This window comes from Prinia subflava, chromosome 6 (assembly GCF_021018805.1).
Source record: "Prinia subflava isolate CZ2003 ecotype Zambia chromosome 6, Cam_Psub_1.2, whole genome shotgun sequence".
NCBI lineage: Eukaryota > Metazoa > Chordata > Aves > Passeriformes > Cisticolidae > Prinia > Prinia subflava.
The window spans coordinates 23,061,597-23,076,017 of record NC_086252.1 but is presented as its reverse complement, the minus strand read 5'-3'; the positions used below and the strand labels follow the sequence as shown (position 1 = coordinate 23,076,017).

At 40.8% G+C, this 14,421-nt stretch overlaps 1 protein-coding gene across 1 annotated transcript in view; it reads right to left on the bottom strand.

The window, feature by feature from the left end:
* LY75 (lymphocyte antigen 75) overlaps nucleotides 1-12,823 on the bottom strand; it is a 46,208-nt gene extending 33,385 nt beyond the window's left edge. Inside the window, exons 1-10 of the mRNA XM_063400669.1 lie at nucleotides 11,542-12,823; nucleotides 9,005-9,379; nucleotides 7,960-8,133; nucleotides 7,546-7,710; nucleotides 6,863-6,973; nucleotides 5,055-5,195; nucleotides 3,282-3,470; nucleotides 2,501-2,658; nucleotides 1,563-1,673; nucleotides 256-344 (exon numbers count right to left, since the gene is read on the bottom strand). Of these exons, the coding sequence (XP_063256739.1) occupies nucleotides 256-344; nucleotides 1,563-1,673; nucleotides 2,501-2,658; nucleotides 3,282-3,470; nucleotides 5,055-5,195; nucleotides 6,863-6,973; nucleotides 7,546-7,710; nucleotides 7,960-8,133; nucleotides 9,005-9,379; nucleotides 11,542-11,623 (1,595 nt within the window). The 5' untranslated portion in view covers nucleotides 11,624-12,823. The remainder of the gene's footprint in view (nucleotides 1-255; nucleotides 345-1,562; nucleotides 1,674-2,500; nucleotides 2,659-3,281; nucleotides 3,471-5,054; nucleotides 5,196-6,862; nucleotides 6,974-7,545; nucleotides 7,711-7,959; nucleotides 8,134-9,004; nucleotides 9,380-11,541) is intronic.
* Nucleotides 12,824-14,421: the final 1,598 nt, after the last annotated feature.

Genomic DNA, 14,421 nt, shown 5'->3' with positions numbered 1-14,421 from the left:
CAGCTTTCTAGTTTTGCAAAAGCAATTTTCTCTCAATTTTTTCTTTATAAATCATTAGTTATCATACAGCAGTTTAAATCTCTGATTTTGTCTCCAGGATTGTGATGTTAAACATGGGTTTCTAGTTTTGCAAAAGCAATTCTCTCTCAATTTTTTCTTTATAAATCATTAGTTATCATACAGCAGTTTAAATCTCTGATTTTGTCTCCAGGATTGTGATGTTAAACCTACTCATAAATTACAAATGTGCTTTACCTGTTCATCACTGTAAGATTACACTGGGCCCCAAATGAAACTTCCACTTTATCAATCCTGTAACAGTAGTTTCCATGTCTCTCCCATCCCTGGTTAGTGAACAAAAACCACATTTATACAGAAGAACCTAATTTAGGCATTACCTACAGGGGAAAATAAATCGTTGCCAACACTGGCTGGTGCCCACAAGCTGGCACAGCACGTACAAGAAAGAAATGCACTGTGTCACACACAAGGTCCACTATCATCAACTCTCAGATTCTCGGTTGTAAAAAATAATGCAGCCACAGGAATAAAATACACCACTGTTTTAGCTCGCCTGGGCAGAGTCTTCTGACCACTATGTGCATTTACAGAGAGAAACACGAGGGCAACAGCCCAGTCCTACTCAAAACAATGGGAGTTTTCATGCTGTTCCACCAACGCCAGGATTCAAACACAAGGGTACTAGGAAGGCATACACCAGTGTCTCTTTACTTCTGAGAAAAATATTTGACACTGAAAATGTGTGAACTTATAAAATTTCTCTATTATTCAAACATTTCTCCCCATAATTACACTGAAATTTCAAGGAGCATTAATGTGTTAACTCTTTTCTAGCCTAGCCATGCCACTGGTGTCTGAACAGCACAGAAAGCTGTAACTCTACATACTGGAAGTCTCTGAAAAAACAGACTAAAAAGGTCACGTAGAAAGAAAGACAAGGGGTAAACATCTTTCCTGCTGCAAGCAATATGCCCCACAAAATGGAACCAGACAACTCTGAAGTAGCTAGCAATACCAACCCAGGGTACTTCAAAAGACAAAAGCTTTATTTAAGCTGTAAGATGCCATATTATTATTATTAAAAAAAAAAAAAGCCCCCACCATTATTCAAGTCATAGAACAAAAATGAGAGCCAGTGAAGTGTAACAAACCTAATCCCAGTTAAAAAAGTTAAAAATCTCTGCATATCTTATATTGCAAAGTGCTTATCCTAAATTTTAAAACATAATTTGAGCAAAAACAACAGAAAAAATGGTGCTATCAATAACATTTCTAATTAAATCAACTTCTTTTAAATACATAAATAAAACACAAACTCTCTTGGGTCGAAGTTTTCATCACTAAACAGACTGATAATACATCCCAAACCTGCTTAGGAGAATGTGAAATTTGGTTTATGCAATATAAATGTCCTTTTTCAGAAAAAATATTTCACAGACTTTACTGAACAGACAAGAAAGAAATGGAAGTAGAAGAAGAAAGTGATTTCAAGCAGGTTTCTGAGCCAAATGACAGTAAAAGAAATAGAGGCCTCCTATTACCTCCTCCAATGAACAACTTCCATCTGATTTTGTTTCATTCAAAATCTCTCCTTTTTTCTTGCAAACATATTTCAATTTTTCCTCACAGGATTTGACCTTCCACTGTCCCAGCTGTGAGAATGAAAGGAAAAAAAAAGTATTTTAAATTCTAACAATCTTTCAATTTCTGTGTTTGTAGGGGCTGTTTCCATTGGTGAGAAAGGCAAAATGCCTCTAGTATAGATATTGGGTGGGATGCCCTGGATTATATGCACAGGTACACGTTTGGAAGGGCGAGAGAAAGCTGCCACATGGAGATGGGAGGATTCTGGATCACACCCAAAAAGGAAAGAAAAGGCCAGGGTGGTGCCAACTCTCTTAGATCAGGAAGGGAATGGGTGCAGGAGGTGTGCTCAGCTTAATGTGGGAGTAGCTCAGAGACAGCTCAGAGGAGCTGAGCACCAGCTCCAGTGCCAGGCTGATGACAAAGCAGTCAAATGGATGCTCCACTTTCCTAATGAATCTGCAGGATGGGATACAGCCTGACCTCCTTCCTTCACCAACACCCTTTTTAGAACATTACACCCTCAGACTGGGTGACCCAAATGGGTCTGCAAAATTACTGAACACAGATTTCCATTCCTCCCCACCTTTCTGCCAGAGACATGCAAGAATACAGTAACCCAAAATATAGAGGGAAAAGGCCAACTGTCTGGCCAACAATGTGGCAGTCTCAGAGCTAAGAGTAATTTCTTCCATTCTTTGCAGTACACAGCTATAGAGTTCTAGCTGAATAATTTTAAGAATTTTGCTTGTAGAAAAATATATTTTAAAGATTACTAAAGAAATAAGATCAGCTACCTGTTTATCCCCCTCCTTGACTTTCACACACACCAATGTTGCCTCTACTATGATGAAAAAATACAAACCAACAACCAAACTCAACACAGTATTCCTACCTTGCCTGAATATGACACACAATTAGGAGTGCTGTTAAAGGGAACTTTTGGTTCATTCTGATCCCAGTAAGTAAAAACCACAGGCGAGCGATCTGACCATTTGAACAGGGTTGGCACACCGTCATTCTTGAGACCCAACCATATTTCCTCTTCAACGTCTGTAATTTAAAATTAGGACAACATTGTAGTTTCAATATAATATTCAAACTAATAGGAAAGCAATGTGTTATCAGCAAAATTAAATTTTTACCATACTGTGCAGCAGTACAGAAATATTAGTTTTCTTATGGTGAGAAAAGGTATTTGACACAATCATAACACACCTTTGTTATCTTGTTTCCTAACTTATATTCATGATTGTAAGTTTCACAGAGAAGGAACAAACAGGAATAATCAACACAAAGCAAAAAAACCCTCAACCAAATTTAGTGTATATGCAAAGACATAACATCAAACACTATCAGTGACTCAGCAGTCAAAATACTGACCCAACTATCTACTATTCTCTTTGAACAAGCAAATTAAGCATAAAGTATTAAAAAACTAGAAATAGGTTAGCCCAGTAAATAAATAAATTAATAGACTGAACCAGAACAAGTCCTAACACAGGGGAACTGGATCTGCACAGCAACATTCAACACTAGCCTGTGTACAAGCTCAGCATTAACACTCACACTTAAAGCCAGAGGTTATGACAACTATATGCTAGACCTTGGAAAGCAGTTTGTAACTTATGGTGTGCAGCCCTGGGTGCTCGACCTTTACAACTACTCCAACTCACCATTATGAAGCTCTGTAACAACCAGTTCAACATCTGCTAATGAGTGAATGCTGATGAGGTTACTGTTATTTGCTTTGCACAACTCATCTGCTACACTCCAAGGTGCCGGGTTGTTTATCAGCATGTAGCAAAAGCCCTCGTGGGGGAGCCAGTCCGGATCACAGCGAGTATCCAAGTGTCTCCAAAACTCTAATATTGAAGAGAAATGGAATTAGAGGCTTTTGTGGCTTTTGTTTCACATTGCCTAGTCCAAGAGGCTGGCTTTAAAGTCAGCAGTACCTTGAAAATAGTCAGAAGGTAGCAATTAGAATGTGTTCACATCTCTTTAGGGCTCATGTACGAAAGGGTCACAACTTAGTCAAACAAATAGACTTCAATGCAGCATTAGGAGAACTCATAATATTTTGGGGCCATGAAGGAGGTAGAAGGAGAAAGAAGTTAGTGGGAGTTAAAGTAAGAAGCCGAACTGCATTACATTAAGCTGGTCTTAGTGTAAGTGAAAGGTTCAAAAGTAATTGTAAGCAAGATTTCTAAAGCAACTGAAGACAAATCAAGAAGTTGTGCGCAGGAAAGAAGCACACAACTCAACAAATGCTTAGTTTTATATATTTTTTTCTTCTCAAGATATTAAAGAATTCTAACTACTTTTAATGGATGCTAAAAAGGTATATACTAATAGCCTTTTTGGTTCAAAACACACTACAAAAATACTCCAACCACAGGAATTTTGTTTTTTAATGACTAACACTATATAAACACTGGTAATAACTCTACATACCCCACTGAGGAGCCAGAGAACACACAAGAATTGTTAACTGGCAACTAGCTTTCAGAGCATCACTGCAAAATTTGAAACAGTTCAGTTAAATTTAAACTGATTACTCTTTCTTCTTCAAATGCACACACCTCTCCAGGGGGAGCTGAAGAGAACATGCCTCAGCCTGAGACACCCCACACCCCTTATCCTCTAGTCCTCCCTGTCATTCAAGCACAATCACCTTCTAGTAAAAGTCTTTGCAGGAGAGCCCTGCAAACTGGAGCCCTGGGAACTGAGTAAGGCCACAGCACACAGGGAAGAAGAGGTCATCGACATGGGAAGGGTTGGGCACTCAGGTGTAGATAAACGTCCAAGATCATGGAAGCATTTATGTGGCACAGCTGGACACTGTAAACACTGAAGGCTCTGTGTGTGTGTGTGTAGGTCAGGATAAAGGAATTATTATCTTGTAAGAGCTGTTATGGGTCCAGTAAAGATTACACTCTGAGCAAACCACCAACTCTTGCACTCTGATTTTCACTGCTTAGCCTGGTTTAAGAGGACAGTAAAGTTATTTGACTACTTCTATTTGAATTCAACAGAGTTTGATCCAAGACCCAGGTAAGTCCCATTATATGTCAATACACACCAAGAGTGAGAGAAACAGGCTTAAAGCAAAGGTGGAAAGGTTTGGGATACAACTGCCAGTTCCAGACTTACAGTAATACATGAAAGAACGCACAAGCCATGAAGGAAAATGTGATGAAAAGGGCAGGACTACTGCAAAATGCTTTATGTGTGAATGAGAAAGCTGCAAAAAATGAAAACTGTTTGTGATGCATCATCTTGACACTGAAGAAACAGAGTTTGCTTCTGCTCTGCTAAAAAACCCAAAGCTGTTGTGAAAATGTTTTGGCAGAGATGCCTGAAAAGGCTTGGGAGGGAAAAGAAAGACTCTGTAAGTGAACATTATACCAATATTAACATACAAAACTCAAAAACGCAAACTGTCCTACCTGGAATGCTTGAAACTTTATTGAGTGACTTCTTGCACGCATATGGAAGCTGTGTCCCACAGTGGTAACTCTGCCACTGACCTGAAGCAGCGTTCATCGCCACACAACTCATCCCATCCAGTGGGGATAAAGTCTGCATATCTATGGACAGGAACAAATGAAAACTTAACAGCTCAAGTTATCAAACAGTAAGGCAGTGACTGCTTCTTTTCACTGGTTTTCAATACAAGAATAACATGCTTTGGATAGTATGGCACCTTGTATTCAAAGAACATCATTTGCATCAACTGAGGGCAGCTGTCCTAGCACAGGTCCCACAGAATGTTTTTTCTAAGAGAGAAAGTTTCAGAATCAAGGAATCTTGACTTCTTTTCCAATGTTTAATCATAGAACCAAGAGGCATGTTCTATTTACAATACAAGAAACCCTTGGCTGAGCACTTTCCCAGACCAGAAATATCTCAGGGGAGAGCCATTTTTGCAGCCCTCAGTTTCCTTTGGCAATCCCATTCCACCCTCACTCTAAACACAGTGCTGCACTTTCTCTCAATGCTAACCATAATCTTTACCTTAACAGAAACCTTAGACAAGGCCCCAGATTTAGAACAGCACACAGAATAACTCTTTTTTGCAGGTTTCAGTTTCCCTTGGAGCCCCTTTCTAATTGAACTTTTTGACTTTTCCTTTGAGCCTCAGTGCAAACCCAAGCTGTGACCTACACAGAGTACCTCAGCTCTCCCTGTACTGGGTTCATTCAGGCTCACAGAAAAAAGGCTCAGGGCAGATCTCAGTTCTCCAAGAAAGAGAACAGTGGGACTGGCCAGGGTCTTTTCAGAGGGGTAAAGTGAAAGAAAAAGTAATGGGCTCAACTTGCAGGTATCAAAATTCCTGTAAGGCACCAGTAAGTACTTTCACAAGAGGAGCAGACGTGACTATGTCTGCCATGACTGCAGACTAAATGATGCCACTGTACCTCACAACAGTCTGGCCTCTAGCTCTGCATTACAGGCCTACAAAGCTGTCACAGGTCCAGAAGAAGGTGCAGTCAATAGTACAAGCAGCAAAGTTATTAATCTTTCCAAAAGACACAGCACATCTGGAAAATCCCACAGAAATTTCTTAGCAAAACTATCAAAGAAGTAACAGAAACCACTTCTCAACTTTTCACAGAATTCTAGTTGCAGCATTATTCTAAAAACCAGGGGAAAAAAGAGAATTCCACTTAAAAAGACCAAATTCAGCTTGAATGACAGAACAACACTAGCTTCAGTATTCCTGAAGACTATTGCTCTGGGATTCTCATATACAAGTGGATTCACGAAATATTTGTGAGAACATCACATATTCATCCTGAAAATTCCAAATACTCTCACTAATCCTAATTAGCACGTTTGGAGTTATTAAAAAAAGGTTTCTCAAAGGTTCTATACTTCTTTTGTCTTCACCTTGAAACAAATTTAGGCAACCTTGAAGTTTAAAAACCCAAGTTAAGTTTCTAACTAACACCAGTCCTTGCCTGAACACAAACAATCAGAATATTTGAGGGAAATTGGTGTCATTCTGTCAGTGGGAGAAGAAATTTATCAGTTAGGAAAGCTGTGGATACTTTACTAAGATGGACTTCAAAAATACTATTTGAGTTTTACCTTTTTAGAGATTTATTAACCTAATCAGCTGTAAATATAAAATGAGAACAGAAAGATTCTCTGGCTAGGAGGAAAAGTTGCTTCTGAAAATGGAATGAGATGGGAAAAAAATAATACTAGTTACTGCTGAGAATATTGTTCATACCACCAGAAATACTAGTACCTGGATGCCAGTTGAGAAAATTCAAAGGTTTGTGATCTGACCACTGCCAACCACCAGAAACATCCAGTTGATTTAAGCCAATCCAGAAGATCTCAGCAATGTCATCCTGGTCTAGAGATATTTTTTTTTAAAGAAAACAATTAGTATAAAATGCTTGTCCTTTATTGGTCTCCTTTAAATTAAAAATGCATTCTGAAATGGCATGCATTTCAGGAAAGAAAGATTGCTACTATAATTGGACATGCAAACTCTCTTGAACTGAGGAGGAATTAATCCACACAAGCCTTCCCTTCCAACGTCTTCAGATGTTTCTCTTTTGGTTTTATACTCCCAAAGGCACTTGGATAATTTCTCCAAGTCAAGACTGAACATCAGGGAGGACATATCATAACAATAGTAACATTCTGCTAAAACACCAGCTGCCACTCTGGCCTGTATTTAAGATTTTGGGGACATTTCTCATTAACAATATGAACAACATCTAGCTGCTATCATGAAATCATATAGATACATTTAAATAACTCCCTAAAATGAGATTAGCACCTTAGTTTTGCTACACAAGTGAAAGCCAAAATATTTAAAGTACAATCAACTTTTAACCCAGAGATTTAGGACAGAAATGAAAGTGCTGCCTCCACTTTATGAAGATTTCCCAATATTCACATGTGAATAATTACACCTACCTTGTATGTAACTTAATTCAGAAGCATTTTGGATGCTAAGTAAATCTCCTCCTTGCCTTTGACATGAAATATAAGCTTCTTTCCAAGAAAGGGCAGACTGTGTATTAAACTGGTAGCAATTTTCAGACCCTGGTTTATGTTCCCAGATATTATGACAACCATCCTCTGTTTAAAGGAAGCAGAAGGTACTTGTAACTACGATACAGAAACATTATGAAAGTTTCAAAAGAAAAGTTTTGAATATAATACTGAGGGTCTATTGATTTTTATACTGGTCATCACAAATACTTGCAGCGTAAGCCAACGCTGCAACAGAAAAGCTTTTACACAGCTTAACAGCCACATGAATGTGGAGCAGTACATCAGAGAATTGACAGAATGCTTTTAGGATGTCTGTTTAGAAATCCAACGTGCCTGGCTGTAAGCAGATTCCCCATTTTCCATCGCGAGAATAATCTTCAGAAGTGGCACACCATTTCCCAACCATGGGCGCTTCACCCCGAATGCAGTCGTGATGCCACACCTTGTTATACAAAAAGGGGAACTCACAGGGTTTACCATAAGAGTTGCCATCTTTGGTATAAACTTCTGCAGAAAAAAAAAAAAGAAGTAGTGAAATAAAGACATTTTATTGTCTTCCCTTGCTTAGACATGGAAAGTCCAGCAAATCAGTGTTACTGCTTGTACAGACACAGTTAACCTAAATGCATGCAAATCACACTTGTGGTCTTAAAAGATTGTATCTTCTTGTTACAGATATAATACAGCAATGCCAGAACTGAAAAAAAACACATTGAGAAATATTTTTCTGTACTTTTTCTTCTGAGAAACAGTAGAAACTTGTCTACCCCATCCTGGTAAGTCACAGATAATTTATCGTCCTATTGAAATGCAGGTGCTTTGCAGTGTCCTACAGAACAAGGATGCCTAACAGTCAACACATACAGAAGAGAGAAAAGGTAAAGCACATTTTCACTACTTCTTCCAGCAAGCATGGGATTTCAGACAAGACTGGCTTCCGTGGCAAGTGCACACACTGCCAGACCAAAGCTCACTGTCCAGCAGGCTCTGAGCTGGCAGCACGCTCTGAATTTGACTGTATAGCCTACCAGCAAAGAAAACATCCTCAAACATCCTCAAACCCTGCTAAGAAAATTCCCATTATGGTGAGAAAGTCAGTTCTGATAGAAGGTGGTTTGTATTTCATAGTTAAATAGGTTTGCATTGAAATACGAGGCAGAGGGGATTTAAAACTGCTAAGAAAGTCACTCAGTAACACAACTTCTGCAATTGTGCTGTTATTATTTCTTAAAATCTTTAAAGTTTCTCTTTACAGCACAACCTTCTATTGCTTTATGAATCAATCTTTTCACATAACTAATTTTAAGAACTTATTGGCACACATATACTCAAAAAGCCCTTAACAAATAAAAAATCTCCATGGTGCAAACCTACTTACCATGGTAGGGATACTGACATATATCACTGGGGGAATTGTTGCTTTTCCACTGGTCTGTTGCATTTATGCTTGCAGTCACATAGTTATTCTTGATGGTCACTTTGTACTGAGAGGCACCAACAATGGAAGCATCAGCACATCGCCACCACAGCATTAATTCTGAGTTACAATCAACCATTTTGAGGCGAGACACTGATTTGGTGAATATATCGAGTCCCAGGCACTGCCTGGATCCCAAGTGAAAGAGGCGATTCTGGGATACCCACTTCCACAAAGCTTCACTCGTGTTCCTGCAGTCATCGATGACTATCAGCGAGTTTTTAACTTGCATGCACTTGTTCTGTTTGTCATGGCGAATGGTAAAAGCATCATTGCCTGTACAAGAACAAACATATGGCTATGATTCAGTATCATATTCGCAGGAAGCTCATTTTTAAAAGGGTAATCATATTCTGAGAAATGCTTTCAGGAAAGTACCACAACTGCTGTTCATATGTTAAACCACCTCTTTCATAGAAGCCACATTCAGTGCATCTTCCTGCTCTTTAGTGAGTCTTAACTTCTGGAGAAAAAGAGCTCTTTCTAAGTCTTTATAAAATGAGGAGAGACAAAATGAGACTTCTAAGTCCAATTCTAGTGATAAGAATTTTTCTTCTATATTTAACATATACTGATTGTATCAGCCCCTGATTAATTTGCAAGCTTATTGGGTAAAGAATCTTGTCTTCATGACTATCTGCAAACACAGTAACACATAACAGACACCATACAATATAATTAATATTAATCTTCACTTCCTAAGCACTTTTTGAAAACTATTCATCACATATGATACACAGCATTAGAGGTTTACGTTTGAAACAGTTTGTGGATGCAACTGCAATAGTACTAAGTTAACTGGCACTGCTTTGAGGAGAAAAGTTATAGAATGTGTATCCCACCAAACACAGCACACAACCAATTAGGAGTAATTTTTCTTTAAACTATATAGGGATCCTAGTTTCATTTTCAGTTGTGAAGAGTTTCATTTTCAGTTCTGGCGTAGTTTGTGATTAAAGAGAATAATTAAAGTTGATAAAGCATAGTATACCATTTAAAAAGTACATGGATCACCCTGCTAATGTAAGCTAACACCTCTGGCAGTATAAGAACACTTCCAACAAGCAGCAGTAGCTTTCAGCAAACCACAAAAAAAATGCCCTAGAACTATTTCTGCGCCACAATAAAGATGGCTCCACAGTAGAGAACTTTCACTAATCGGGCTGAAATGGACCTTGGCTGCCCCAGACACACAAGGCTATTATTCTGCTGCTTAAATAAGGAATCTGCTGAGTAGTATTTTGTATTTAATAGTAATGCACTGTCAATCACATTCCTACTGCGTTTTTCTGTTATGACTTACTAATAGCTTTGGCTGAACAGGAAGGAAAATATTCAGTGATGTTATGCAGTGAGTTTTACCACCACTTCCCAGTATACCCATGAATTTTCCACTGTGCAAGTGCCAAACAGTATTTAAATAGTACCTCACTGATCACACCATAAAGAATCTGTAAGTCACCCACCTACTGCAGGGAATTTTTTAAAGTAGCACACTTCTACCAACTGTCCCTTTCAACCTACTAAGACATTTTAACAACTAAACCTGCTTTTGTGGTATCCTTTAACCCTGTGCTTTTTCAGCACTGTATCTGCTTTTGCTTTTTATTTTTCCCTCATGACTTTCTTCCTCTCTATTTCTTGTAACAAGCTTTTAGCCTCTTTTCACGTCTTCTTTCACTTCTACCTCCACAACCCTCATGCTGACATCAAGTGGAAAAGTCACTTTTTAAAATTTCCCTGGAAAAGCTGCTGATGTTGTCTCACCAAATCTCTCTGTGCAGTAATTTATTAATAATTACTCCAGTGCAACGTTCTGGCCATGAAGTTTTAGTGACATCTTCAGCTACCAAGTGGAGCCTGTTACTGTCGTGGGATATAAAAACTATGTGAGCCGCTCAACTTGTTTCCCAGAGGCTCTGATAGGCTAGCGGCTTTGGCTTACAAGAATTTGCTCAACGTGAAACTTTTCCACCTGCTTCCCGTCAGATAAGGCGAGCCTCCCCCTGTGTCCCCTGCGCTCAGCGCGGCGGGAAGAGGCGGGCGGGGCGCGCAGCCGGGAGCTGCTGGGCCGGGCCGGGCCATTCCTGTCCCCGAGCTGCCGGGCCAAAGGCCGCGGCGCGGCCCCGCGGGCACCGCGAACGTGGCAGCCGCGGCCGGCGGGGCAGCGGCGGCGTTCGCGACGCCCCGGGCCAAGCGCACGGTCCGGGAGGGAAGTCCGGGGCTTTTCCCTGCCTTCTTCGCTTCTCCTCCAAAGTTTCCCAGGTTGTTTCCACGCAGTTGGACTTTACCACGGCGCGCAGCGCTCCTCCAAGGAGCCGCCGCGGCGGAAGGCCCGTCACGCCGCCCCCCGACCCGCCCAGGCGCTCAGGGGACCCTCCGCGCCCGCCGCGCACCCGCGCCCGCCTCCCCTTCCCCCGGCGGCGCGCCCGGCTCACCTGCGGGGTCCCGGCGGGCCGCGCAGCACAGCAGGAGCCAGGCGAGGCCGCAGGCGCGCAGGCAGCGCCCGGCGCCCGCCATGGTCCCCGCGGCGCGCAGGCTGCGCGGAGCGGGCGCGCTGCCGTGCCCGCCGTGCCCAGCCCGCCCGCCGCATTGGCCGCGCCGCGCGCGTCACTTGTTGCCAGGAGGAGAGCGCGCCCCGAGGTTGGGGCGAGGCGGGGCGGGCCCGCGGGAGCGGGGCTGCGCTCGGGGGACGTGGAGGAGCCGGCGAAAACCGAGTGTGGAGGTGGAGGGAAAAGGCGGGGAGGAAGAGAAAGGAGAGGAAAAGTAAACGGGGGAAAAAAATGAAAGGAAATTAAAAAAAATTAAAAGGTGGAAAACTCGAAGAAAAACTGGAAAAGCATATCGAATTGTCGCGTGGTCATTAAAGTTAAAACTGAAAAAAACCCCACACTAAAACAAAACAAAAAACCCTTCCACAAAAAACTTAGAAGCTCAGATGGGGGAAAAGGGGAAGGCGTAACTGCTAGAAGTGTAGGAAAGGCAAAAGGTAAATAGAATAATCTCAAATTAACAAACACACTGAAGTAAAATGGTTCAATTAATGCACATCACGCTGCGATCCTCGGTGCGCTCGGGCCGTCCCCGAGGCAGGGGCTGCTGAAATTCCATTGTGAGACCCGTCCTTGCGGGGATGGGGAGCAGGGACGGCACCGCGCACCTGAAGCAAATGTTGATGAGAAAATTCTGCGGGTGGCTACAGGAAGTTGCGGAAACCAAAAGTAAAAACACGCACATGGCGAGAACCAGCCGGCCTGAAGGAGGAAAAGAGAAAGAAGGGCAAACTGATAGAAACCGTGTGAAATGAAATCAAGTTTATACCTACATGCTGTCTGATTCAATGTTTACCTGGACAAGCTGTATAGCTCAAGCTCCATCTGTTTAAAAAAATATTTGCAAAGTCACAAGAAAAAAAGCTCCCTCCTTTTTTTTTTTTTTTTTTTTTTTTTTTTTTTTTTTTTTTTTCCTAGGAAAATCTATTTTTATTAGACTTGGAAGAGCCATTGTTCAGAGAAAGAAATATTAAATTTACATAAAGATGGGAAATGCAAAGTGCAGTCTGTTTTATGTGCTTCCAGTGTGCCCATCATGTAGGAATGTGCACACCTGGGGATACAAGATTTGAGGGTATACTAGGCTGGGAATTGAGTGGAAATGCAGTGAACAAAAACAAACACCTGCAAGTTAACAAATGTTCCCTCCTGCTGGAAACTGCAGAGCAACACATGGCCACCAAGGCAGGAGCTATTTGAAAAATCAGAAAGCAAGTTCAGGAAGAGAGGAGTCTATAGATGTAGCAAAATCAAATCTGTGTTACCAGAAATAATTCATTTTCAGGAAGAGCAAAGTTTTAAGGTCTCCACACAGAGAATGGGAAGCACAAATTCCCCACTGGTGAGCCTGATACAAAAGCAAGCTATTGAAACTGAAATTAAATATGTCCTGGGATGGTGTATCTCTTTTTAAATAAAACAAGAAGCAGATGTGAACTCTGCATTCCCATCAGTCTTTCCAAATGTGTCTTACTATTAATGTACTGACTGTCCCAGTTTGTGAATGGTTAGTAGTAGAGTTTCCCTTTGAAACTAATAGCGTGCAGTGCATATTTAATGAACACATACCAGCAATTCTGAAATTACCAGCATCCTACTTACCACACATATATCAGCAAATATGTGTATTAATAGAGGGGAGGTTCTCTAAGGTATCTTAACATATGTAACATATGCTTGCAGATACACACTTCTGATTTCACCTCCTTTTTTGTTTATTGGTTTCTAAAATATTATCTTTGATAATATAGACTCAAACCCTGATCCTGGTTCAAAAATTAAAGAATAGGAAGAATTGCAGTTTGCATTAGTGCCTGCAAGTTTCAGTTTTGCGTTCCTGTACATGTCCTATACTTAAATTCTGTTATACATGAATGTAGGAGTAGATACAAAATAGACTGCCCTGGTGAGCCCACCAACCAACCAATGTTTTTGAAAGAACATGCATGAAAAAATGAGATTTGGTGTATGTCATCTGATAACCTATGGAACTCTAATACAGTTTTCTCTTATTGAAAAAGTAGGTTTGTATTAAAGCTTATCAAAGTTGTAACAATGCCAAAGCCTAGTTCTTACAGGATTTATCCCTTATTAATGAGGCTTCTGCATTTAATGTGAGCTGCACAGCAGCCATTACACAGCATAATCAGTAAGCAGTTTCTGTATTGCAAGTCACAAGCATTATACATCCCCATGAATACCTACAGCTCACTTCAAAGCACAGCTAATGGCTGAGCAAATTTCAGCTATGCCTGTAGAGATAACCAAATACAAAATTTCAGATACAGGAGGGCCCAGCCACAGAGCTCACAGTAATGCACAGCAGCCTTTTGCTTCCAAGAAGACTGCTTTGCCTTTCCAAACAAAAAGCCTTTCAAGGTGCCAACATCATAACTAAGAGCCTTGTATTTCTAGCAGGAGTCTTTTTTGCTTATCAACAGATAATTTTTTTGCCCTTATGCCCATATGTTTTTAACAATAGAAATGCCTGTAGAAAGTGTCAACACCTGTCTATCTATAAATCTCCACCCCACCTCTGTGCTCACCACATGAAACATATACTTTGCATGAGCAACCTTCCTCCTTTTACATTCAACAGATCGTAATCCAGTTTTTCTGGCTAAGTTGAGTGCATCCACATGTGCCAGTGAGCACAAAGGGAATGGTGGAAAAAGATTTGCTACCTACAGCATCTCATGAGAGTAGGAAGAGGTTCTGGAGATGGCAACTTCTGCTTTTCTCTGCTTCCTCCAGCAATGACTTTGA